Source organism: Ochotona curzoniae, unplaced genomic scaffold, assembly GCF_017591425.1.
Source record: "Ochotona curzoniae isolate NIBS_2020 unplaced genomic scaffold, NIBS_Ocur_1.0 contig_3622, whole genome shotgun sequence".
In the NCBI taxonomy this organism is placed as follows: Eukaryota; Metazoa; Chordata; class Mammalia; order Lagomorpha; family Ochotonidae; genus Ochotona; species Ochotona curzoniae.
In genome coordinates, this window is record NW_024465926.1 from 21,835,674 (window position 1) to 21,861,485 (window position 25,812).

General features: G+C 44.9%; 1 protein-coding gene across 2 annotated transcripts; it reads left to right on the top strand.

Moving 5' to 3' along the window:
* The first annotated feature begins 876 nt into the window (after positions 1-876).
* On the top strand, positions 877-25,097 carry LOC121157752 (liver carboxylesterase 1-like). Of its 2 annotated transcripts, XM_040982125.1 has the most exons (15): positions 878-929; positions 1,557-1,564; positions 4,708-4,907; positions 5,848-5,992; positions 8,391-8,524; positions 10,531-10,684; positions 12,007-12,111; positions 13,962-14,066; positions 15,404-15,442; positions 17,890-18,030; positions 19,561-19,641; positions 19,908-20,055; positions 22,805-22,936; positions 24,478-24,550; positions 24,807-25,097. In XM_040982125.1, the coding sequence occupies exons 1-15, from the start codon at positions 878-880 to the stop codon at positions 24,967-24,969; spliced, it is 1,680 nt and encodes a 559-aa protein (XP_040838059.1). In that variant the 3' UTR covers positions 24,970-25,097. The 2 variants fall into 2 exon arrangements, with proteins under 2 accessions (XP_040838058.1, XP_040838059.1); XM_040982124.1 differs by lacking the exon at positions 1,557-1,564 and having other exon boundaries at positions 877-929; positions 4,703-4,907.
* Positions 25,098-25,812: the final 715 nt, after the last annotated feature.

Below are 25,812 nucleotides of genomic sequence, written 5' to 3' on the forward strand. Positions count from 1 at the left end.
TCTAGGGACTGGATTACTTCGCTATTTTTAAAGGACAAGTGGTATAATCTATCTCTGCAAAGGTTATCTGAACAGACTAAATTCACAGGCCAAGAAGCAGGAAGCGGAAGACTACAGTGTTTTTCTTGTTTTTGCACTGACCTGCAGGGGCCAGGGACTTTGTTCAATGTCTGAATAACAAATGGGAATATGGGTGAATGATGAGTACTGGGAACAATGCAGTTGCAGAGTTCATTGCCAGCAAGGCTCTCCTCTGCAAATCTGTCTGCTTTGAAAAGGTAGTGAGCTCACTGGCCATGGAAGTCTGCAACACAAAGCTAACCCACATGTCAGCCACTGGAGGAACTTTAATATTGCTTCAAACTCACCAGTATAGTTCTGTGAAAGGCAGGTGCAGGGTCAGCTCAAGAGAGGATTCTTAGCAACACAGCAGAACCCTGTGGGCTGTGAACTCCCTGATGCAGCAGAGCCCTGTGGGCTGGCAACAGCCCTGCACTCTGCCAAGCTCATTCTGACAGCCCCTAAAATCAAGGCATCTGCTCGCCTGCCTGTGTGCACCTTTAGGAGGCTTGTGAGCACTACGGTTCACAGCTGACCTGGGAGGAAGCCTTATGCAACAAGCTGTAGGACCGGTTTGTGGGATCTGTAATCTCAGAGTTTACCTGAGATAAAAGAGGGTAAACTGGATGAACATGACTTTGATTCTCAGCAAATCCCTCTGAGATCTTGGGAAGGAAGAGTGTTTTTCTGACATCCCATGAGTGGTCCATGGAGCTGTAGGGGTGAGGATGCAGAGGCAAGGATGAGGTGGAGCCCTCCAAGAAAAGATCTGCAAAGCCTCTCAAAGACACCCCGAGAACTCCCGGGTCCTTCCAGAATGGGGCTCCAGGTTCTGGTCTTGACTTCTCTGGCTGCTTCTATGGCATGGGGTGAGTTTGAAATACAGACATCAGGGGCACGTATGGAAAATTTTCCCTCAGGACTTGGGGCTACCGAGCCAGCAAGCCTGGCCACTCTGCAGAGAGCCATGGAGCATAGACACCCCATGACTGAAGAGCAGGCTGGGCAGTGAGCTGGCCTCCTCTAGCACGCACCAGGAAGGAGAGAGCTCAGGTTGTTTCCTTCTCCACTGCCAGTCCGCTTCACAGCTGCACTACAGTGACTCAGGAGGCAGCATGATTCAACACTTCCTAGCTGTGCACCCTCAGACGAGGTACTTCTGGGGCCTCCTGACCCTGCCTCTCGCATGGGCCACCCACAGCCTTGAAAGGCTGTGAGGAAGGAAGGGGGTGCTGATTCGCAACTGGGTAGAATGGGGCCTGGTAGAGAGAAGATGCAGAGAAGGCGTGGAGAAGGGTTCAAAATGATGTAACACGTAATGCCTGCAGAGAAAACTGGAGAAACGGTCAGGCCAGCAGAGTCGCTGGAAGATAGTGTGTCCTTGCAGAGTAGGGTGGCAGAAGGTCAGAGGGAGGAGCAAGGCCCAGGCAGTTCAGCCCCAGTCATTCTGGAGATGGGCAGGAGCCTCCATCATGAATTTCCATGTAGAGGAAAAGCAGGGCATGCAACCAGGCTGATTGACCAAGGGGAGTTGTTTCTGGAGACTCTGGGGCCCAGAGTTTGCCCTCGGGTGTCTTGTACCTGGCTCCGGGTGATTAGGGCAGGGAATGGAGTCTCTGGGCATGAACACTTGGTGAGGCAGGAGTGCTGGACTGGTTGGATGCTGGAGGACACACTTCCCCAAGGGGCAACAAGGTTTCAGCCTCCTAAAAAGGAAATGGATTCATGGTTTAGACAGGAAGTGTAGCATGGCTCCTCATCACACACTCATTTATTTTTTAAAGATGTATTTTATACTTTCCCAGGTCATAAGCAGGGAGCTGGATGGGAAGTACAGCAGCCAGAATTTGAACTGGCTGCTGGTGCTGCAGATGGAGGCTCAGCTTATGATGCCATGGTCCCGGCCTCACCTGTGTCCTTTTACAGCCAGAGAAGCTAAGACTGAAAGAGGAAAATGAACCTGCCAAGGTCCCCATGCACATCATGCCCTGCTTTATCTCTGGCACCTGAATGCAGATCTGGGGCTCTGATCCCACTAGATCTTTATCTTTTCTTAGGTGGTGGGACTCTGGGAGAGTCTCTGAAGATACAGCAGGAAAGGACCCAGATTTGGAGAGGAACTTTCCTTTGCTTCTTTGCTTCTAGCCAGAACCAATTCTTCTTGGTCCACAGACAATGCGTTCTTGATCCTGTCTTCATAAAGTCTGTCTCCTTTTCCTCAGTTTCCTCATCTGTAAAATGGGCTTGCTATTGCTTAGCTGGCATGGCTTTGGGAGGCACGATGTAATGAATAAGAATGCACTTCAAGCACATGGTGCCTATTCAGCAGGTGCATGTCCTGTGTGACATCCAGGCTAAGCTCTGCCTCCTACACCATCTGTCCACTTTTAACCCTAAAGAGGCTGGCTTCTGCCCACTTCATCTCTGTCAAAAGTGAACACTTGGCTTACACAGGCCGGGCCCAGGAGTTTCAGGTTCCTTCACCTCTTTGATGCACTCAGCCCTCTGGCTCACCACCACTGTTCTGTCTGGGCCTCCACGATGCAGTGCCACCCTCCTCCCATCCACCTTGGGGGTTGACTAGCCTCACTACCACTGTCCTCAAGTCTCTTTCCCTGCTCTCACACTGGCGTCCGCCATGAGGTCAAACACACACAGGGTGTGCAGCCTCACCTCCAAGTGGCTGATTCTCCAGTGTCCCCTTCCAGTCTTGAAAAGCCCTCCTCCCCTGGCATCATCCTGTCTGGACAACTTGCTGACTCCCCACCAAGCATATCCACATGGAGCCCAGTACTCCCAGCCAGTTCTCTTGTATTCTCTTTCCTGCCCACGGATTTGAAAATCTCTTGTGCACATAAGTGTCTCATAGAGCAACGTTATTTTCAGTGCTGCAACAGACATCTCAATTTACAGGTGAGATTGAAACTGATAAACTCACAGTCATGAAGCCCAAAGTTCAAGAACCAGAACATGGTAAGTTAGTAACTGACTCATGCGCTGCCCAGGAAGTTCATCTTGGTGTCATGTTACCACAAGAACAATGAAAAATAATTTATGTATCAATGTTTATGGGGTTGGTTCTTTTTTTTTAAAGATTTATTTTTATTATTATTTTTTTAATTGGAAAGGCAGATATACAGAGAGGATAGACAGAGAGGAAGATCTTCCATCCGATGATTCACTCCCCAAGTGAGCGCAATGGCCGATACTATGCCGATCCGAAGCCAGGAGCCTCTTTCGGGTCTCCCACGCGGGTGCAGGGTCCCAAAGCTTTGGGCCGTCCTCGACTGCTTTCCCGGGCCACAGGCAGGGAGCTGGAAGGGAAGCGGGGCTGCCTGGATAGAACCGGCGCCCATATGGGATCCCGGGCGTGCAAGGCGAGGACCTTAACCACTGCGCCACTGCGCCAGGCCCTGGGGTTGGTTCTTAATAACCAGTGGGGCAGATACTGTTGATAACCTGATTTTAAGTCATTTCCCACCTCCTTGGATAGTCTTTTATAAAACAAAATCCAGATCATTCCTTTGCGTTCTGGCCACATGCTTTTGGGTGTTGGCATATGGTCTGTATTCAACAAGAGGGAAAACAAGAGGCTGGAACTAATTTCCTGTCATGGATGCTGAAACAAGCTGAGGTTGTTGAGATCAGAACACAGAGGTCTTGAGGGGCTGGCTTGGTCTGTGGAGAATAGTCACCTGTCTATGGAAAGAGAGATCAGGTGGATTCCCTACGGTCTCATATGCAGTGCAGGCAGGACTGAGGTGGGAGACACTGGGGAGATGAATTCAATGCAGAGGAACTGTCTGAGTGGTGGACTGTCTTGTGGATGATCCTGCTCAGACACCAAAAGAACTTCTTCTAGGAACCCTCATACTTATTCCAGAAGAGCAGCTGCTATTTGTCCATTACAGAAAGCCCAAGCCCCAAGTCTGGCCTTCCTGGACCTCCCTGAGATGCACTTGATTCAGGATTCCTTCCTGTTCCCCAGGGACTCTGTCTGGTGCATTCAGGCCACTCGCTGTTCCCAGAGCAGGCCCTGTGCTGTCTCCAAGCTTCCACACTCTCTTCTCTATGGCGTATGTCTCTCCATTACTCAGTGTGCTCTCCACCACACACACACACACACACACACACACACACACACACACACACACACACACACACAGAAATACCAGATCCTCCAGGGGACCCAGTCCTGAGGCCTCCCTTCCTTTTCTTACACCTTACTGGGACAGGAGAACTTTCTTCCCAGCAGCAGGGTGAGGTAATCTGTAGCTTATCCTCCCTTCAAAATTTGACATTCATGTTCAACTTCTCTCCATTTATGCAATTCAGAACTAGGATCCTAAAGGGTCAATATTTCCAGAAGCTTCTAACAGTGGGACCAAATGTCGCTGGCCAACAGTTCTTTCTGGCATGTAGTTGAGGCTACATGCTCAATTCTAGTTGGCTCCTTACACACTCAATTCCAGTTGGCTCCTTCAAGCAGCCCTCCTTTCTCTATTATTCAAAGATAAACTGAGTCTGGAAGATTTGGCTGACTTAGCCAAATCACCTGTTTACATGGTAGAAAAACCCACATGGGATGCAGGGCAATCCTTTCTCCTCTGATATATTTTCTCTTCATTTCCACGTCCCATAGGGCAGCTGTCTGAACCACCTGTGGTGAACACCAGGCAGGGCAAAGTCCTGGGGAAGTTTGTCAGCTTAGAAGGAGTTGCACAGCCCGTGGCCGTCTTCCTCGGAATCCCCTTTGCCAAGCCCCCGCTGGGATCCCTGAGGTTTGCACCACCAGAGCCTGCAGAGCCATGGAGCTACGTGAAGAACACCACCTCCTACCCACCCATGTAAGCCATGCATAGGACTGGCGCTGGCATCGTTCAGTGGCAGAAGTGATCTCAGGGTAATGCACATGCACACCAAGACAATACTCTGATTGTCTGTACTAGAGTACCCAAGAACATTCCAGAATTCTCCTAGCAGTCTATAGTCCTTGGTGTAACACAAGTAGGCAATGGAATTAAGTCCCTTGGGAAATAAGGCCATTTCTGGGCTCGTACGTAGAAACACAATCAGTAACTCTGCTCACTGAGTGTGAACTGCAGTTTATAGTTATCCTCCTGGGTCTTGGGTTCCACCAGGCTTTTAAGACAAAAGGTTGGCATGTCATGGATGTAAGACTCTTATAGAAATCCCTCCCCTCATAAAGATCTTCCCAACTGGAGCTGAGTGTAGGAAAGAACCTTATTCAAGTTGCCCAGAAAATTGGATGGCAGAGGTAGGCCTGGAATGTAACTCTCCTGAGGTTGTCACACGAGGATGCCACTGAACCTGTTTTTTGCAGGCTGTAAGTGCCTGCCACTTGGTGTCCTCTCTTGGTTTGTGGAAGTCTAGTATGAAGTATAGACTAGAATTCATATTAATGGTGGGAATCCTGGTAATACTGCAGTCCACAGTTAGAAGCTGAAAAGAGAGAGGGTTCTGGGAGTGTTATCTCCCAGAAGTGGTCAGTGTAGGGGCCTCTTTCTCTTGTTTGTCCAGGGCTTCCATAATGTCCTGGGAAGGAGTGATGCTAAAGCCTTCTAATGTTGCAGGGTCTTTGGAGACTCCTGTGAGTTACAAAGACCCTACCTGAATCCCCCAAAGAACCTCCCACTTATGCCCTTATCTTGAATCTGCACACAGAAACATCATTTACAATCTTAAATCTCTCAAGCCAGGTCTAGCCTAAACCCAGGTACACCTTTCCTGGATCTGATTGAATCTCAGATCTTCCTTCCTTCACAGGTGCTCCCAGATCACAGGGGCAGGGCCAGTGCTCTCAGAAGTGTTTGCTAACAGACTGGAGAACGTTTCTCTCGTGTACTCAGAAGACTGCCTTTACCTGAATATTTACACTCCTACAGACTTGACGGAGAAAACCAGACTGCCAGTAAGCATGGGACTATCTGGCTAAGTGTGTGATGTTCAAATTTTATGCTTCTTTCTGCTGAGAACTAGAAAGGGAACAAGGACATTTGAAGTTGGGGGGAGGTGGCGGTCACAGGCCAAAGTTCTTTCAAGTAATTCAGGGTTCCCTTTGAAAAGCAAGTTTTTCATAGTTCAGTTTCCTTCAGCGGCACTGTGTGATCTGAGCCTGTTTGTGACACATCTGTCATGCACGACTTAACTTCTCTAAGTCTCCCATGCTAAAGGAAGGACCAAAAAAAGCTTACTTTACTTCCCACATTAAAATTCTGATATCCAGAGCAACTCAGACCCAGTTTCCAATAAAATGGAAGCTGAAAGGAATATCCTTTATTTACAAGGAGAGAAACTAAGGCCCAGGCAGAAAAAAGGGAGTTCACACAGTAGGGCTGTCAGGATGAGATATCTTATCATGATCAAATCAGAAATATCTGACATGGACTAGAGAAGGCGGCATGTGTGTGGCCTCACTGTCCCCCCAAGTTGCACCTGTGACAACTTCCTCTGTCCAGTGACACAAGTGTAGGGGTAGATTAGAAGGACTTTGCTTTTGAGATTGCAATGGGCTCACTTTGCCCTGTAACTGTCTTTGGCACAAGCTGGTGAGCCAGTGAGTCAGCATTGCCCAAATCAACAAAGGAACAGAGATAGGGCAGGCTGCCAGGTGCAGCAAGCAGAGAATACGAGTTCAGGTCTGCTGGAGGGGGGTGGGGTGTAAACACCCAGCCAGGTTCCCAGGAGCACGCCCTGATTGCTGTCCAGAGTGAGAAATGAGGTTTTGAACTTGGCACAGAAAGTTGTCCCTGTGCATGCTTTGTAAGGCACAGCAAGGTGGGAACAAATGTCCACACATTCCTTCAATCATTTATTTTTTTATTGTGTAGCCAGCTTTTATTCTACATTCATGGATGGCTTTGCTGGTTAGGGGAGAAGGAAAAACACAGCAACCTTATCTGTGTTTTAAGGACCTTGCCCCCTTGGCTATACCAACAAACAGCTCATTGTTGCTGACCAGCCCTGGCACAGCCTTCACTCAGGGTGACTGGGACTCAGTCCTTCTGGGGAGGCAGGCAGGGGTCAGGGCTGTCAGAAAAGGGGGCTCTGGGAACCTGGAGACAAAAGAACCTCTAGCTAAGGGCACTGGCTCCAGAACTGTGGGGTCTGGATTTAACTCTGGGCTCTGCCTCGGACTGACCAGAAGCTGAACCATTTCTTAGCGTCTGTAACAAAGCTGTTCCTTCCTCAGCATGGGGATCATTGCCTAGGAGTGTTTGAGGATGACCATCAGGTTTAGCTGAATCGAGGCTGAGGACATGAAGCGGGGACTGATGATACAACAGTTAGAGTTGAAGGGAGAAGCACATTCCTACTCTTACAGTCAACTAACTTGCTGTGGGGATGGGCAGTGGGCATGGGCTCTGGGCAGGTGGAAATCTCCATGTGTGGAACTGGAGCCACACCACCTGACTCAATCATTCTTGAGCCACCTGTTAGCTGTGAGAGCTTGGGCAGCTCTCTATCTGTGACATGGAACAATAGCAGCACCTATCTCATGGAAGGTTTGTTTTGTCATGATGTTTGCAACAATTTATGTGACAGAAGTCATGTTGTATATTTTTTCACTAGCAATATTATTGCAATGTTATTATTACGACAATGATATTATTCTAGCCATTCTTCTACCCTTCCATGTGAGCTGGTTAATGTAGAAATCATGAATTATATACAATGTTCATTCTCATGATTAAATCTTGCAGTCTCTGGCACACAGTAGTGTCTCAGGTGATGGGAGTTAAACAACTGAGCAATTCCTGTGCAGGTAGATTTAGGATAGGGCATTGGAAGGTGGATGGGACTTAGGAGATACAGGGGAGGCAGAAGAGAGACACAAGAGGAAAAGAAACTCTCAGATATCTCTGTGCTCCTTGAGACAACCTTTGATGCATAGAGAAATTTAATTCACTCTGAAAAGAGTTCAATGATATGACCCAGTGTGTGTTAAACTGGATGAATGGTCCAGACACGTGGATCACAGAAGTGTTGAGGAGAACTTGACAATTTGAACTTTTCTATTCCCATAATTACACTGACAACCTGGAAAGCCTTGGAAGGAGGTGGCCATTAGTGATGAAGGGGAAGCCAGAGGTTGCCAAGGGATGCTGGGTGGCTTTATGGCCTTGGCCCCAACAGGGAGAGCTAGGGAGAAGAGAGAGACTGATCTTTGAAACGTTGTTGAACACTGGTGGACATGAGGTAACAACCAGCTGAGTTAAGGCCCATAGCTTGGTAGTCAAACTGACAACTTCTGAGATCCTTCTCAGCTCTGTTTCTTATAACCTGTATGGCTTCTTCCTGCTATCCAGGTCATGGTGTGGATCCATGGAGGTGGGTTACTGTCAGGTGGTGCATCAATCTATGATGGTGTCGCCCTCTCTTCCCATGAGAATGTGGTGGTGGTGATCATTCAGTATCGCTTGGGCATCTGGGGATTCCTCAGGTAAGGTGCTGGAGTCTCCTCCTGTGCAGTGGTCCCACAATGAAGATGCCAGGACCTATTTCTCGTCTTGTCAACCTTCAACCAGACCTTTGTTAAGTGTCTTTTTAAAAAGATTTAATTATTTGCATTGGAAAGGCATATTTACAGAGAGAAGTAAAGATAAAAAGGAATATCTTTCATCTGCTGGTTCACTCCCCAAGTGGCTCCCATGGCTGAAGCTGAGCCAGTCTGAAACCAGAAGCCAGGAGATTCTTCCAGGTCTTCCATGTGGGTGCAGGGTCCTACGGCTTGGACCATCTTCCACTGCCTTCCCAGGCCACAGTCAGGGACCTGAATGAGAAAAGGAGTAGCTGGGACATGAATCAGTGTCCACACAGAATGCCAGCACTTAGAGAGACTAGCCATTGAGCCATTGTGCCAGTCCACTGTTAAGTGTCTCAATGAGGCGTCTAAATCCCTTCATAGTTGAGCTCCATGTATATTCTCATTCTGCAGAGACACAAGTTTAGTTGCTTATGAGTTACAAAAGTATTTTTGCTGCTGCTGGAATGCCTTCTTTGCTGTATTCCTAATTACCCTGCAAGACTTACTGCTTCCTATAAAACAATCATCTTTTTACCTATATGACTCCAGTACGTTGCATTCCTCTGATGACAGCCAGTAAGCCATACCGTAGTTAAGCACTCACACACTTCCCAAGGCAAAGAAAGGAGAGGGAGACTTGCAGAGGGCATGCAGTGAGTTCTTGTGTAGGCAGAATGGGTGGCTACAGATAGAACGTTGTCAGAGTATCTGACCCAAGATATTGTTCCCTGGGGGAGCTTTGATGGTGATTCATTCCATTTCTTCTGGGGTCTGTACATGCAGGAGTTATGGCTAGCACCATCTCTTCCAGGCCTTTATGAGAATCATAATCAGGACTGCAGAGCAGTTACTCTGAACATTTTCTGAATGTGTCTGACCCAGAATCACTGACCCTGTGATGGTTGATGGGTGGGCAGGTACATGAGTTCCATGCACCAAGGGAAAGAATTCAATTCTGCTAAGCAGGAAGAAGGGCTCAGGTCTGCCAGTCCTAGGCTGTTCTTTCTTAGTCCCTTTGCTGGTCCTGCCTCTTCCTCCATTCTCTTCTTCAGGTCACTGTATGCCCCTACTCCCCCTTGGTGAATCACCAGGTGATCTCACTGTTGTTTTGAAAACTCCCTTCTGAAATTTTGATCTTCAGTAAAATCCTAGAGCATGGAGTCAGTCTTTGTGATGGTGAAACAGGGTCACATGTACTTCCAACCCCAATCAAATATTCAATTCCATCAGAGTCAAGTTCCCCAAATGTCCTTGTCTTCTGAGCCCTCACCAGAACTGCCTCTCTTCCTCCCCTTACAGCATTCTAAACTTCCTGTAGTCTTCCTGTCATCCCCAACTCTTCCAAATTCTGCCCTCACTTGAAAATGCTTTCCTATATTTTCACAAGTAGTTGCCACAGTGATTCCACTCCTTGGTACCAATTTTCTATGATAACCTTTTGTCTGTAGCTCTAAGAAGATACCCAAGATGAGGTACTTTGTGTATAACAGCTTCTTTAACTCATAGTTTTGGAGTCTGCCATTTCAGGGAACATAGAATTGGCTTTGGTGAGGGCTCCCTTGGCTAAACTACATCATGGAAGACAGTATCATGGCAGGATCACAGATAAGATACAAAGCTAGAGAGTGGATAAGGGACTACTTTCTCTTTCATAAAAAACCCTGTGATGGCAACAAGCAAGGGTCCTGAAGGAACCACACTGATTACTTCCAAGGACAAAATATTAACAACCCATTCACTTGGTTCCACTTACTAAAGGTTTACCATTTTCCCATAATTGCCATTTTGAAGACCAAGTCTCTAGTACAATGATCATTGGAAGAAATAAGCATATCCAAGTCATGGCAAACCCCTATCCAACATGTGATCTAGTATCTGGCCATGGCAACTTTTATCTCCATTCCCACCCTCTTCACTTGCAGCACAGGAGATGAACACAGCCGAGGGAACTGGGGTCACTGGGACCAGGTGGCTGCACTGCGCTGGGTCCAGGACAACATTGTCAACTTTGGAGGGGACCCAGGCTCTGTGACCATCTTTGGAGAGTCAGCAGGAGCTGAAAGTGTCTCTGTTCTTGTAAGTGTCCTTGGCATCAGGTTTCATGCAGCTACTTATGTACCCTCTTAAAGACCAGAAAATCTATTCATAGCTACCTTTGCCTTCAAGATTTGCACTCACACCAGACTCTGCTCACTGCACAGCATCAAAAGCTGAAGTGCTAAGGATCAAATCGTCCTTTGAAAGGAGGCTCAGGACTCACTTTAAAGTAACCAGGGCTGCAAGAAGCTCCATTTGAGGGCCTCCTTGGTGATAGTCCTCCCCTTCCAAATTGGCTCAGGTCACTCTCTCAATCCTAATCTTTTCAATGCTAAGAATCATCTCACTTCTTTTAGGCAGAAGAGTTGGCATAAAATTTGAGTAAGAAGAGTCAAGAGCTTTTGGTGGGCAGCTTATTGTTTGGCTGGAAGCAGATCTACATGTCAAGGATTGCAGCTTCTAAAAGCAGGCAGGGAGCTTCCTCCAAAGTGATCAGGTGGCTTGTCCACACCCAAAAGAGAACACAGCCAGCTCTGGGACTGGATGATGAGGTGTCCAGGAAGGGGGAAAAGAGGTGAAAGGGATAGTTAAAGGAAAGAGGGAAATAAAGACAGGCGATATGGGATAAAACAGACTGGGGTGTGAGGTTTCTTGCTGGTGTGGTAATGAAGCTGGAGAGACACTGGGGGAAGTTAGAGAAGTGCTGGGAACTACAGGACTGCTAGTCTAACTGCTTCTAATTCCCTCAGGAAGAGGACTAGTTCTACTACTGTGATTTTTCGAATGTGTATTGGTTTCATAGCTGCATACTCGGAGGGAAATTGTTTATACAATAGAGGGAAATAAACAGAATGAGTAAGCCCTAAAAAGAAAAAAAGCACCCACCATCCTACTACCCAAAGACAGACTGTACGTATTTGACATATATTTTCCTAGTCTTTATTTCATTACTGTTATGTATCTAATCATCAACCATCTATTATATATATATATAATCTACCTATTTAATCACCTACCACCTGTTACCTTTATATCTATCCTATATTTATCATCTATCATGTGGGTTCTCTCTACCAATGTTTGCTTGTTAGCATTTATCTGTTTACCTCTCCATCTTCCATCTATCTTCTCATACAAAAATCTTTCCTCAATACCACAATATAATATAAATATGTCCTCCAACATAATAGCTTATGGATAATTTTATGAGTTAAGAAAGCAGGCTAGGCTTGGTGAGGTGATTTAGATCCCTGTATCTCCAGGGAATGGCCTAGCACAGAGCTGTAGATGAAGGAAGACTTGAAGTGCAAGCACAGCCCCCAAATACTCCATGAGTCGAGTATGAACTCTCCCCTTTCCAGGTTCTAACTTCGTTGGCCAAGAACCTCTTCCACAGGGCCATTTCTGAGAGTGGCGTGGTCCTCACTCCCTGTCTATTCAGGAAGGACACCAGACTGGCTGCTAAGGTAGGTCTCTCCTCAGAGAGCACCTGTCTGCTACGCTCTGTTCTCCTCAAGTCTCAGGAAGGAGTCTTTCTGAGGGAAGAATGACTGAGGAAACAGGATAAGGAAGCACCACACCCTAGCTTCTAATTCTACAACAAAACAAAGTATGCAGAATGTAGATGTGATTTGCTATGAAGAGTGAGTTGAGCTTCATGCATGACTCTGAACTCCCAGAGCAATGCACTGTCCATGGACTGTACTTGTCTCAGTGAGCCAAGATGTGTGGCTGGACCATGGTCTGTGAGTATTCTGTGATGGTCTCAAAGTATGAATCTCACTGGATGTTGATCTGGATCTGGATCTCGAGATCTTCACTGGGGGCCTTTGTTGGGGGAATTAATTTACTGATTCATTTATTCATCCAATACATAATTTAGTTTTGTTACACATGTAATGACATCGTGAAATTCTACTCTGTTGGATGAGACTGACTAATGACTTCAACATCACATGAATTAGTAAATGTCAACTGTAACAAGAACAATAAAGGAAAGATTGAAGTCTGATGTAACAATAGAGTCTTAAAGAGCATCTAGGTCAGGTATAGGGAGAGAGCATCAGTGAAGTCTTCTTGTCAAAGTAACCAATGCATCAAGATTATAAATGTGTCCTGTGAAGTATTTTGAGTGTAAGAGAGTGAGAGAAAGTTGGTTTAGCCAGAGATTAGAAAGCAAATAGAAACCAGAATGATCTGAGGGTAGAGGCCCATCAGGGATCCATGGAAAAGATCTTATCATTTTTATCTGGAGAGTAAGAGGAAGCCCAAGAACTGGGTGATCAACAGCATTGGCTTTGCTGAGAAGCACCTGTTGGAGCCAATGATGTGGAGAATGTTGGTAGAGCTGTGAAATCTAGGGTTGGTGGGATGGTGAGTACAGCATCCATAACCCAGGGACAGATAAGCAGGATGGGAAATGTTTAAAATTTATGAGAATGCCTTAAGAATCGGTTTCTCATGCCAGCAGATGTCCATGTGACCAGCAGTAAGTCAAAGAGAGAATATTGTTAAGGAAACAAAAGTGATAAGAGCAAGATTGAACTGTGTAAATAACTAGGAGCCAGAATTCGCAAAATTAAGGGAATCCAGGACTCTTTGTGTATTGCTCATTACCACTTTTTCCCCTCTAAGCATTGATTCTGGATTGTACCCTGAAACAGCCTATCTGTTCACTCTGACCCCACCACCATAAAGCTACACTAGCTGTCAGTATCCTCCACTATGATTAAACCTCAAGTATGCGTTGAGATTGCCAATATGCTGGTTTCTTGGCACTCATATTTCAGTGACATTCTGTGCTTTGCTAAGTTTTTTTTTATTAACCTTCTTTTCTAGGCTGCTATAATTCTTCAGTTTAATATGCTAGTTACACAGTGTTCTCGTAAGTGTTACACACGTATTAGTTCATCTCATAGGAGAAATGCAATCAACATCTTAACATTTATGGTAGAGAAACTAAGGCAGAGAAATGTAGTGGTTTGCCTAAAGTGCAATAGCTAATGAAGTACAGGAGGCAAGACTTGAAGGATTCCATGCTCTTAATTCACTCTGCATTGTCTCTGATTCATCTTTGAGATGTTTATTCCCATTTAATAGAGACCAGATAATAGAGACCTGGAGATTGTAATTGGCTTGTGTCATAATTCAAATTAGTAACAGAAGCAATGTTCTATGAAACCCAGAGCCCACAACTGCTTGTCTAGTGTATTTTCACAGCTTTTGAAAGTTGGACATTGAATATGATACCTCTTTGCTATGAATGGATGGAGGGGACATCACACTTGAACTGTGTCATTGCCCTTCATCTCTGCAGCAAGTTGCTATCGCTGCAGGTTGTAACACTACAACCTCGGATGCCTTGGTTCACTGCCTGCGTCAGAAGACAGAGAATGAGCTCTTGGAGGCAACATGGAAAATGGTAAGCTTGCCCACTCAGGTGATCCTGGGAAATGGGTTTCAGGCTTCACTGCTCGAAAAATTACCTGGCACAATGTCAGCACCTGGATGTCAATGTATAATTTAATTTTCTTTTCTTTTCCATTGTGAACTGTTTCAAATGTCAGAAGTCCAAAAATAATAAGTAAACATATCCAAAGTAAGCGTCATCCTGAATGTTGCATTTGGAGATATTGATCACAAAGAGCTTCTGAAATGTGTCACAGATTATCTTTGCTGGTTTGGAAATACATAAATCATGCAGTGTAATTGCCCATTCTCTAGATTTTCTGAGACTTTGCCTCAGTTATGACTTTAGGTTGCTTGGCCAACCATCCATTCCTTCTTTATCCCTCCTTATATGCATGTGTGCATCCATCTGTTCAACCATCTTGTGATTCATCTATCCATTGATGAACCAATCCAATCCATTGACATCATTCTCTATTCTAATAATGTAATAATCATCTAAATATCATTAAGCCATAAAATATCTTTAATCCATCATACATTTGTCTAAAAGCAATGATCTATACATGTCCTAACTGCTGGTTATCATCCATCTATCCATGTACACATATGATTCACACAAACTCTGTCTATTGAAAACTCCCATCCATCGATCCGTCCATCCATACAAATTTTGTAATGGGGTTGTTATCAGGGATGGTGAGGAAGGCTTCAGTAGGACATAGTCTTTACTCAAAAAAAAAACCTGTTCAATGAGAAATACACTCATACCCACTGGACTGAGTTGGGAGTAGAAATTGGAGGGCAAGGGACACATCAACTATGGCCAGCTGGGCAGCTTCCAAGGGAAAGCAACATTTGAAGATTGTTGTTAAGCAAGACAAAGACCCAGCAAACACACAAAATCCAGGCCAATGGAAACCACTGTTAGTAAGGTCTAGCCCTGGGCTCTGCCTGTCCATATGAAGGTTGTAGCAGATATAATTGCTGTCAGATAAAGATACTATTAACTGGGCTCCAATGAGGCGACTACAATTTATTTCAATGCCTGGAAACATTCAACTGCTTTGACTGTTCTACGTATGGCACAAGAGTATCCCCTTCTGGAAGTGAAGATAAAGCAATAAGCAATTTCTCTAGAGCTCCAGTGTCCCTTGTGCTTGCTCCTAATGACTGTCCTTCACTTACTGATGCCTACCCATCTCTTGACTCTCACATTTGTCCAGTAAAGCCTTTGTCAAAGGAGTCTGCCAAGCAATGAGAAGCAATAGACTCTCAAGTGTCCAGCTCACATCATCAACTTTCCCCCACGTAGCCTTCTTACCACATCTTCTATCATTGTTTTTGCAGAAATTTTTCACTCTCAATTTACTTGGAGACCCCAAACAGGTAAGCACCTGCTCCACAAGGCCAGCACTGTGTCTTTCTTGCAGGTAAGATCATTCTTTGCCAACTTCCCATGGCTCTCCTTTCTGCCTGCATAGCCTATCTGGGGCAGCAGCTACTGCCTCCAATTCCCATTCTCTATTGTCAACCTGGTTAAACTGAATTGGGGCTTTGTATGTCCTTCTTGATCGGGATCTCTTTACAGAACTTATGTAAATAGCCAGAATGGAGTCATTATTTATTGGTCTTTGCAGAACAGAGACAAGTTTGAGAAACCATAAGGTTCCAATCACTAGAGTTGTCTGCTTCCATGTACTACCCAGATATGGAAATATGGCCCACAGGGGCCATTGAGTATAAGGATGGTGCTTACATGAGGCCTCTGCCCTAACACTACCAATAAATGACATCTCACCTTCTCTAGCCCCTTCTCAGGACCAGGTACTATGCTGAACATTCACAAATTATTGAGTCCTTTAATCTCCCCAACTATTGTATTAGTCCATTTTCATCACTGTAAGGAAATCCTCAAGTCTTGCAATTTTATGAAGAATTGGAGTTTAATCAGCTCCCAGTCTTAGACATTTAGAGGTATGTCACTGTCATCAGCTCGGCTCTGGTGAGACCTGAGGAGGGCACTGCAGTGACAGGAATCATGTTGATGACAAGAAGCCTGAGATCAACTCAGAGCTTAGGCTTGCTCTTCTAACTCCCTCAAGAGAGGATTAACTCAGGGTGCAATAACAGCTGCCCTAGCCCCTTCCAAATTCAGCCCCTATAATGACCTCAAACTTCCTACAAGATGACACTGCCATCTCCTAACATCACCTCACCAAGGGCCAAGCCACCACCTCACAAATCCTTGGGTGATGTACTCCAAACAATATCCAAATTGAAAAGTTACCCACCCTGCAGATGAGGAAATGGAAGAGTAAGCAGAAAGCTACTTTCTGAAAGGAGGAGCTACTCAATAACAAAAGTAGGCTTCATACATAGGTAGTCTAACTCCAAAATGCGTGTTCATAACAACTTAACTCTTAGAGCCGCCTATGGACCATAGACCATGCTTAGCACCAATTGCCTGGATGATGATGACTTTTGAGTCAGCCCAGAGTCAATCTGTGACCCTGGAAGTACTTTTCATCAAGGGTAAAATCTAAAATGAAGATAATTTTGTGGGTCCATTTCTGATTCTTGTGTTTACCACATCCTGTCAAATGGGGAATCAAGTTTCAGTGTAGGTACCTTGAATATTAAGGAGCTAGCTATGCACTTCTTTGGAACAAACCCTCTCTCACCAGAAACCCCTGTTGGAGACAGATAAGATTAGTCCTCATTAATTATGGACTCTGTGCTTGCTGATTACTCATTCAAATGTATTTATTATCTTGAATGAAACGAGTAGTTCTGAGGAGGCAACTCACAGGCATGGACAGAGCAGACGTTGGAGTCATGAGACGCGCATGTTCCCATGTGAGCTCAGGTGAAGTGATGCTTTACCTTTTGCCCATATTCCATGCTGAGAAGTGCCCTCTTTGTGGGCTATTTAGGACCACATTTTTTGTATTTTTGTCCAGTTCTTAAACTGTTTTACCTGTTTAATGTGGCTCCCATGTGACATGCTCAAGTGCTGTCTAGTGTTCCTATGCCCAGGTAAATGGTGATGGGGTCCTACAGAGCATTTGGCTGGAGTCACAGCATGTTGGCTGTGAGTGCAGTGTCAAGCAGCTGACAGCACAGGACATCCAAAAAGGGAAAAAAGGAAAAGGAGACTTGTCAATATGTGCGTTAGATCTTTATACATTCTGCTAGAGTGGCATCTTCAATGTGTAATGGAAGGGGAAAGACCATAATTTATGGATTCATGAGATGGTAGGAATATCTAAAAATCTTAGCGGGTGGTGTTGTGAGATTGAAAGCCAATGGAATGCACAGGCACATTGCCCAGGGTCTTGAAAATGACACTCTGGCTGGTGTTGGACTCTTTATCAGAACTTTGTATTATGTATGGTGTTTAAAGATAGACCTACACATGCAGGTTGATAAAATGTGAAAAGAGGCTATCAGCAGCCAAAAGCTGTGTTTTCCCTTGGGGTAAGGCCTGTGTTTATGGACTCCGTGTCCCTACCACTGCTATGAGACAGAAACACCAGGAAGAATGAGATTCGGTGATAGGTAAAAAGGAAGATAGAATTCTATATATGCTATCTATGTGAGTGGAGGTTCGCATCCTCTCCTCCACCTGTGTTGCTGTCTTCCTTCTGCTAGCAATGGTTGAAGTTCTGCCTCCTGGAGTCACACAGACGCATCCCTTTAATTAGGACTCTAAACTTGAACACTGTTCATGGTCCCTAAGTCTATATCACTAGCCTTGTCCTCAAATCGCAGAGAGGATACTGTGAAAGTTACATGAGGTAGCGATCACAAATCTAATATCCTTTCTGCCTTAGAGCTTCCCGTTCCTGCCCACTGTGATTGATGGAGTGCTACTGCCCAAGGCACCTGAAGAGATTTTGGCAGAGAAGAAATTCAACAAGGTCCCTTACATTGTGGGAATCAACAAGCAAGAGTTTGGCTGGTATATTCCAACGGTGAGAATGTGTAAGCCTTTTAGATAGACCCATCTAAGCTCTTGTCCCCAGAGTTCTTCTTTCTCAAAGAAACTGTCCCTAACAACGTGAATTGACACTGTCATAGAAAGCTTCTCTGGGATGGATCAGCAATCACACTGGATGGCTTAGCCCTGCAAACACTTCTCACCCAAACACTCTGGTCATTCTTCATTAAAGATCCTGACTTAGTAAGGCTGCAAAGCCTAGGAGAAAAATGACTGTCCGAAAAAAAAAAAAAAAAACAAAACACCAAGAATGTTTAGGTTTATGAAAAGGAACTGGGAGTTAAGGAGAGGCAAGCCTGTGACCAAACAGATTATTATGTAGTCTGCCAAGCATGAGTGCCTGTAAACCTCTACAAAACTCATGCCTCTCCATATTTATCACCTCTGTGGGAGAACTCAGAGAAAGCTGCCACCTCCTCAATTAAAACTGATTTCTAGAAGTGAAGAGTGCCTTCCCTGACAAGCATAAGCAAAGTTATACAGGAGCTGAAGCACTGAGCTGATTTTGTGGTGTGCTATTGTTATAATTGGGATAAAAATGAAGCATTGGCTGAACTCAAATCTAGAAACCAGATGCTGGAGGCATTTAAATCTGCGGAGTGCAAAGGGAAGGAACTCGTGGATGTGTATGAAGGGGATGGTCCTTGAGCATGTATGTGTTCATGTAAGTCTTCGGAGAAGCAAACTTCTCTCACAGTGATTATGAGAAGCACTGGCATAAGTTTAATTAAGGAACCAGCTGAGTCAGACCATTATCCTCTCACAAAGACTAGGGAGAGCACCCATGGTTAGCTTCATGTGGTCATGTGTTCCAGAGTCTTCAAAAAGGTTAAGTAAAAATGTCCTCTCATGTCCTGCAGGAAACAGTTTGGATGATAGACGAACATCTCAAAAGATAGGAAATGGGTGTAAGTGAAAACTCTTTGAAGTAAGAGAGGATTAGAAGAAATAATTTCTCCTGGCTGAATTGAGCTTTCTCAAGCAGGCATTTTAAGGGAGACTAGGGTCATCCTACAGCCATAACCGTTAGCATCTAGAAGCTAAGTTAGAGTTGGGTCAAGCCTTTGCACATATAAGTTTGGACATTGGTTCTACTCCAGAAAGACACCCTTAAAGGATTGAAACTATCATGGCAGGATTTGGCGTTTTCTCAGCCGTCTGGGACGGTGGGGTCTATGCACTCTGTCCCGGAGTCCTTAACTTCAATACTGAATATCCTACACCTTCCCTCTGTGCCCAGCTGACCACTGTGCATGTTCTTGTCCGATAAATAGGCAAGTCTATATTTATATAACAAAGCTCCCCAATAGCTTCTGCTGGACATTTTTTTTATCCCCATTGTACTGGTTCTGTCCAATTCATCAAAGATACACATCCATAAGGAAGATCTAAGAGAATCTTCACTCTACATTGGCTTGGTGCACTAGTCAATGTATTTTTTTCTCTGTTAATTCCTGTTGATTCACAAATGCTTAATCTCACCTCCCCCTTTTTTTAAAAACAGGCTATGGGATATCCATTCTCTGAAGGAACGCTGGACCAGGAGACGGCCACAGAAATCTTGTGGAAATCTTACCCTGTTGTTGTAAGAGTCCAGGGAATCATAGGAATTGCTTGAGACCCAAGAAAAGGCTAGAAGTTTCCCCAAATTATGGCCTAATTAAATGGAGTAAGAAAGATGGGGACCCAGGTTTCTGTGCCCATTTTCTACTATTCCCATGCTTCCATATCCTGTGGTGGGGGATTCTTCCGGGGATCAAGAGACTCACCAATGACCCAAGCATTCCTCACTGACTAGGGCAGCCATCTCACTCATCCATGGAAGGGGATTCATTTCTTTATCCTTTTCAGAACATCTCTAAGGAACTGACTTCTGTGGCCACTGAGAAGTACTTAGGAGAGACAAAGTGCCATGCCAGAAAGTTAGACAAGTTCCTGGCCTTGGTTTCAGATGTGCTGTTTGGTGTCCCATCTGTGATCGTGGCTCGTCGCCACAGAGGTAAGTGCTGGGGGTTGGAAAGGAGAGGGACAGTGACACTATTGACTTCAGTCTCTGTGTTCTCTAACCTCAAGTACAGGCACTTGTTGAGCGGGTTGAAGGCAAAGCCTCATGACTGATTCCCTTTCCAGCAGAAGACTCTTAAAAAGAATCCAAATGCAAGTGGTGTGTCTGAGACATCCCAGAAAACAGCAGCAGGGAGACATGGAAGAAACAGAAGCCAATCAGAGATGCAATGCCAAGCAAGTGACAACTGTGGGCAGCTGGAACTGAGGAGCTCTGGGGAATGAGCAAAAGGCACACCTGAGGGCTTTTTCATCAGAATGGCAAAAGAGCAGGAGTAGTTATCAACTGACCCCCAAGTGTCACTGACTGAAGCTGTTCCAGGAAGTTGACAAGTTGACTCTCTGCTTTTCTTTTTTTTTTTTTTTTACCTGCACACATGTAGACAGAACAGGCTCTAGTGACCTAAGAAATTCCTGAAGCAAGTAGCTATAGGTTCTGGAAGCAGATCTCAGGCTGGCATGCCCAGAAATAGGGGATACAAGTGAGGCACCCACAGGATCCATTGCAGAAGTTCCTTATCAGAAGTGATGATGATACTAGTGTGTGCAAAGCGAACACCAAATGATGAGTCTGCAAAGATATACTAGTCAGAGTATGGAAGATGATATAGAGGAGGACATGGATACATAGAACAGAGATACTAATGAAGGAATATTCCAAGATTATTTTTAGAATATGTGTTTACTTGAAAGATTTATAGACAGAAAAGAGTTGGATGTAGGTCTTCCAGCTGCTAGTTTACTTCCCAATTCACCTCAGCAATCAAGGGTGAGCCAGACCCAAGCCAGGAGCCAGAAGCTTTATCCAGGTCTACCACACGTGCTGTTGAGGGTCCAAGTACTTGGCCCACCATCCAATACTTTCCTTGGTGCATTAGCTGGGAGATGGATCAGAGGAGGAGGAGCTGAATCTTGGCCCAGATCATATGGAATGCTGGTATTGCATGTGGTTGCTTAACCTCATGAGCCACAACAGTAGTCCCTCCTAGGAGTACTGATTCATGAGTCTGTGGAGATTGAGAAATCCCATGAAAGCACTCCACAGGTTGGAGACTCCTGGATTCCACTGACATGGTTCAGTCCAACGTCCAGAGGTCTCAGAACTAAGGAGGCCAATGATGTAACTGGAATTCTGAAGCCAAAAACTTCAAACTACTGGGGGCTACTGGTATAAATGCTGAATTCAATTGGCCAGGGATCCTGGAGTTTTGATGTCCAAGGGCATGAGAAGAGAGTCCTGGCTCTCGGAGAAAAAATGGAAAGTACCTGTTATTTGCCTTTTTGCACTTTTTGATTGGTTTCTGCCATGTTGACAGCCAGTCTTCTTCCACTCAATCCATTTACTCCCAGGCTGATTTCCTTTGGGAATATCCTCACAGACGGTGCAGAACTAGGGTACCACCAGCTCTTAGGAATTCCTTCATCTGGTTGAGTTGACAGATACAGTCATCACAGGTTTCTACGGTCACAGCCAGCTGAAACTTAGTTTGTTAAAAAGAAGGAGGGATGATGGAGGAGTGAGTGCCAAACCTGGGATTCTGCAGGACAAAAAAGGTGCAGAGGAGGGAGTAGTGAGATGTGGGGTGAAACGGGGAGGTGTTTGTGTCTGTTTCTGAGTTTGATTTTTAGTTTCCAGAATACAAATTTCATCAGGCTTTTTTTTTCATGTTCTTTGAGTAATGAAATTATGAACGTTCTTCCTTTTTTTTTTTTTTTTTTTTTTGCTGCATTTCAAGTTTATATAAACTTTCACCACCAGCCTGATGGGTGCTGACTCTTCCCTCTTCCAATGTCTCCTCTGTGAGCATCACAAACGATGCCAAGTTCTGAGTCATCCTGCTGGGGTGGTCCATGAATTATTCCTGAAGGAGCAGGGCATGCTGGCTCTGAGGATCCCAACAACTGCGACAGCTGATATCTTTGGACATGGACAGGAAGGCTTTGGTGGTGTGAGAGGAAAACACAGACTAAAGGAAGAGAGATCAGGAGAGACAAGCTCAGCTCCTCCTGACCTCTCTCTTTTCTGCCACCATCTTATAGCCTGAATGTCATAACTTTCTCCTGGGCCAGAAGGATGTAAAACATGTGAGGTGACAGAAATTGGAAAAGCCTAATCCTGTGATTTCCTGAGATATGGGACAAATTGCTTCTTCTCTGCCTGAGTTTGTAGTTACAGATCTGGTCCTTCACTTTAAAAAATGAGCATTGCTTCCCTTCTCTCAGAATGCGTGAGAAAAACTCTGAAAATGTTCAGCAACAGCTCAAAAAAGAAACCTATTATGTTGTGGTCATTCTCAAAATGAATACAATGAAGTACACTCATGTGTAAATAGTATGAATATAGTTTCTGGTTTATGCATTCATGCTAGTGAAAGAGGTTTATGAGAATTCACTTAGTGTCCCTTTAATATTAGTTATTTTAGATGGAGTGAACTGGGGCTTCAATACTAATTCATTCAATATTCATTCATTTATTCAAACAATATCAGGTTCAAATCCCAGGACCTCCACAACCAGCTAGGCTGTCCATAGCTTCCCTTAAGCAGCCTTTGTCTTCCTAGAGCCACATCTTGATGTCACTGCCCTGTTCTTACAACCAGAGGGTTCCTGAGATGACACGGATGTTGATAACGTCCAGGTGTATGTCTGCTAGCATGAACTGTGCGTGAGTCTGTGTCTTTCAGATGCAGGGGCCCCCACCTACATGTATGAGTTTCAGTATCGTCCAAGCTTCTCATCGATCATGAAGCCCAAGACAGTGGTAGCAGACCATGGCGACGAGGTTTACTCTGTTTTGGGAACTCCATTCTTGAAAGGTAAATCTCTTTGATACCTATGAAGGTGGCGTTAGGAAATCTGCGTCACAGCCTTGATGTGGTAGCCTTCAACACGCTTTTCCTTCTTCCTCATCTAACCAAGGAAGGAGAATAAGTGTTCATTTGCCCTCAGCCATAGCCAACCTCAGAATCATGCCTGCTCTAGGGTGAGACCACCTCCACTGTGTCCCGCTTAGGAAAAGATCAAATGCGAGTGAAGGGATGGCGAGAATTAGGATAAATTTTTGCATCACATCCAATGTGTATCTGTCTTTCTGTCTATAATATATCCCTTTCTCTCTCTGTCCCTTCCTCCCTTGCTCCCTACCTCCCGCCCTCCCTCCCTCTTCCATTAATTCATTCAGTCCATATATGGCTCAAATTCCAGTTTTATCTCAATCTGTTATACAGTCTTCATCTATCTATCTATCTATCTATCTATCTATCTATCTATCTATCTATCTATCTATCATCATCTAATCAGCTCCTTTTACATCTATTTCAAGCTCAAATTTAATCTAGAATATATTTAATTGCTAACTAGTCAAAAGCAAACTTCTCCCAAATGCCTTTAAAACCTCAACTTTCACAATTACGCTGTGACTCTCTTTTTTTAAGATTTATTTTATTTTTATTGCAAAGTCAGATATACAGAGAGGAAGAGAGATAGAGAAGATCTTCCATCTGCTGATTCACTCCCCCAAGCAGCTGCAGTGGCTGGAGCTGAACCAATCTGAAGCCAGGAGCCAGGAACTTCATCCGGGTCTCCCACATGGGTGCAGGGTACCAAGGTTTTGGGCCATCCTCGACTGCTTTCCCAGGCCACAAGCAGGGAGCTGATGGGAAATGGGACTGCCAGGATTAGAACCGGTGCCCATAAAGGATCCCAGTGAGTATAAGGAAAGGACTTTAGCCACTAGGCTACTGCACTGGGCTCAGCCCACCAACGTCTCTAAGCATCTCCCAAGAGACAGACTATTCAGATGGCTATAGCTCTGCTATTTTTCAAACTGAAAGTATGAGTGGGTGAAGTAGATGGAGAAAAATCCCAAGGAAAAGCAATGCTGGAATGTGAGTTACTGTAGAGCAGGGGTGGAAATGACCAGCTTTTGGGCCATATAATATGAAATCATTTGGTGTGGTCTTACCAATGCAGCTGCAGGTAAGACTGGAAATTCAATAAATTGAAAGCAGCCTTTTTGTGAGGCCCACAGTGTGGGTATAAACATCTGAATGGCCCTGCGTGGCAAAAACTTTGCCCATCTGTGCTATGGAGGAAATAATAAGGTTTGACATTGAAATCCTGGACAAGTGCATACAGAAGACCAAGGCAGTTGTATGAGTGCATGTCCATTAGTAAGTGTTAGGTCACTCTAAGACCAATTATTGAGAACCTTAGCAACATAAAGGTGTTGCTCAATAGGTGTGGAGTAAGAGCCAAGACCCTATTTCTACAAGCTCCCTAGTGATGCTAATGCTGATACTGCTGCCTCCTAGATCATACATTCAGTAACAAAGAATTTTCTTCTCTGCCCCAATAGAAGGTGCTTCAGAAGAGGAGATCCAACTCAGCAAAATGGTGATGAAGTTCTGGGCCAACTTTGCTCGGAATGGGTGAGGCTGATGGCAAAGACGGAGCAGGGTTGGATGGCTGGGAACATAAACCTAGTGTGAAAGGGTAGCTTCTGAGATTTGAGGACCAAATTCCCAACTCTACTTCAAGAAATTAACCTCCAAAATGATAGCGTTTACTCTACAAGAGGAAGGGCACCTCATAACTTGATATGAGAGCAAGGGGACCCCTGCATGCTTCAAAGGGGTGTGGTGTTGCACATCAGCCTTGAATAATTTCTCTTTGATTTTGTTTCAGGAATCCCAATGGGGACAGGCTGCCCCATTGGCCAGAATATGACCAGAAGGAAGGGTATCTGCAAATTGGTGCCATCACCCAGGCAGCCCAGAAACTCAAAGACAAGGAAGTAACTTTCTGGACTGAGCTTCTGGCCCAGCAGGTGCAGGAGAAGTTACCCTAGACTGAACATACTGAGTGGTGAATGGGAGGCCAAGCCAGACTCATGAATCTAAAGGAATCCAGACTGTGACATTGTACAGCAGTTTGCGGAGCAACATCTTGAGGACTTGTGAGAGGCAGAGGCCAGGAAAAATTGTACTTGTGACATCAAGGGAGGGAATAAATGTTCTCTCGGTGACCATATCATTGTCTTTGTCTTGGTGTTTGGTCCATCATCCATAGAGAATGATGATAAAGAAAGAGCAGCCAACAGTAGGCAAGTGACTTTGCTGGGGCTGACTTGATCACTTGGCCTGCAGAGTGCAAGCACAAGGCTCAGGGAATTAATGGGGAGACTCTCAAACTAAACTAGGCTCTTAGTTACTGAGAATTTGCAACAGCAGGATCTGGGACATTGTACTCCTTGCCTTCCGAATAGAAGACATCCTACTCCTCAGTTCAGAGCTGCCTGTGGAGATGAACACTGTTAGGTTGAGAAAGAGAAATGGAAAAGAAAGGGGCTGTGGTGATACTATAGCAAAATGATGTAACCTTTAGTGACCCTTGCACCTGTCTGATTATCTTCCTCAACACATGAAGTTAGCATCCAAGTTAGTATCCAAGGTCACCCTAACCTCAGAATCAGGCAGGTACTTCCTCAGAGTAAGCCCCTAGAGTGTTGCTCTGAATATGTCTCTTTCAGAATCTGAGGGGAACCTTCTGTCTTGCACAGGAATGGAAGAAGCTCTGATAAGTGAGAATTCCATTTTAATAGCAATAAGCAGTTAATTATTCCCCAAATCATAACTTGTTCTATATCAGTCAAAAATAAGAAATTGTAAGTTATGCAATCACCCCGAAATCT

Coding starts and splice junctions, on each gene's coding strand:
- LOC121157752 (XM_040982125.1), top strand. CDS start 878: ATGGGGCTCCAGGTTCTGGTCTTGACTTCTCTGGCTGCTTCTATGGCA. Junction 8,525..10,530: donor GGCATCTGGGGATTCCTCAG/GTAAGGTGCTGG, acceptor CTTCACTTGCAG/CACAGGAGATGAACACAGCC. Junction 24,551..24,806: donor GCCAACTTTGCTCGGAATGG/GTGAGGCTGATG, acceptor ATTTTGTTTCAG/GAATCCCAATGGGGACAGGC.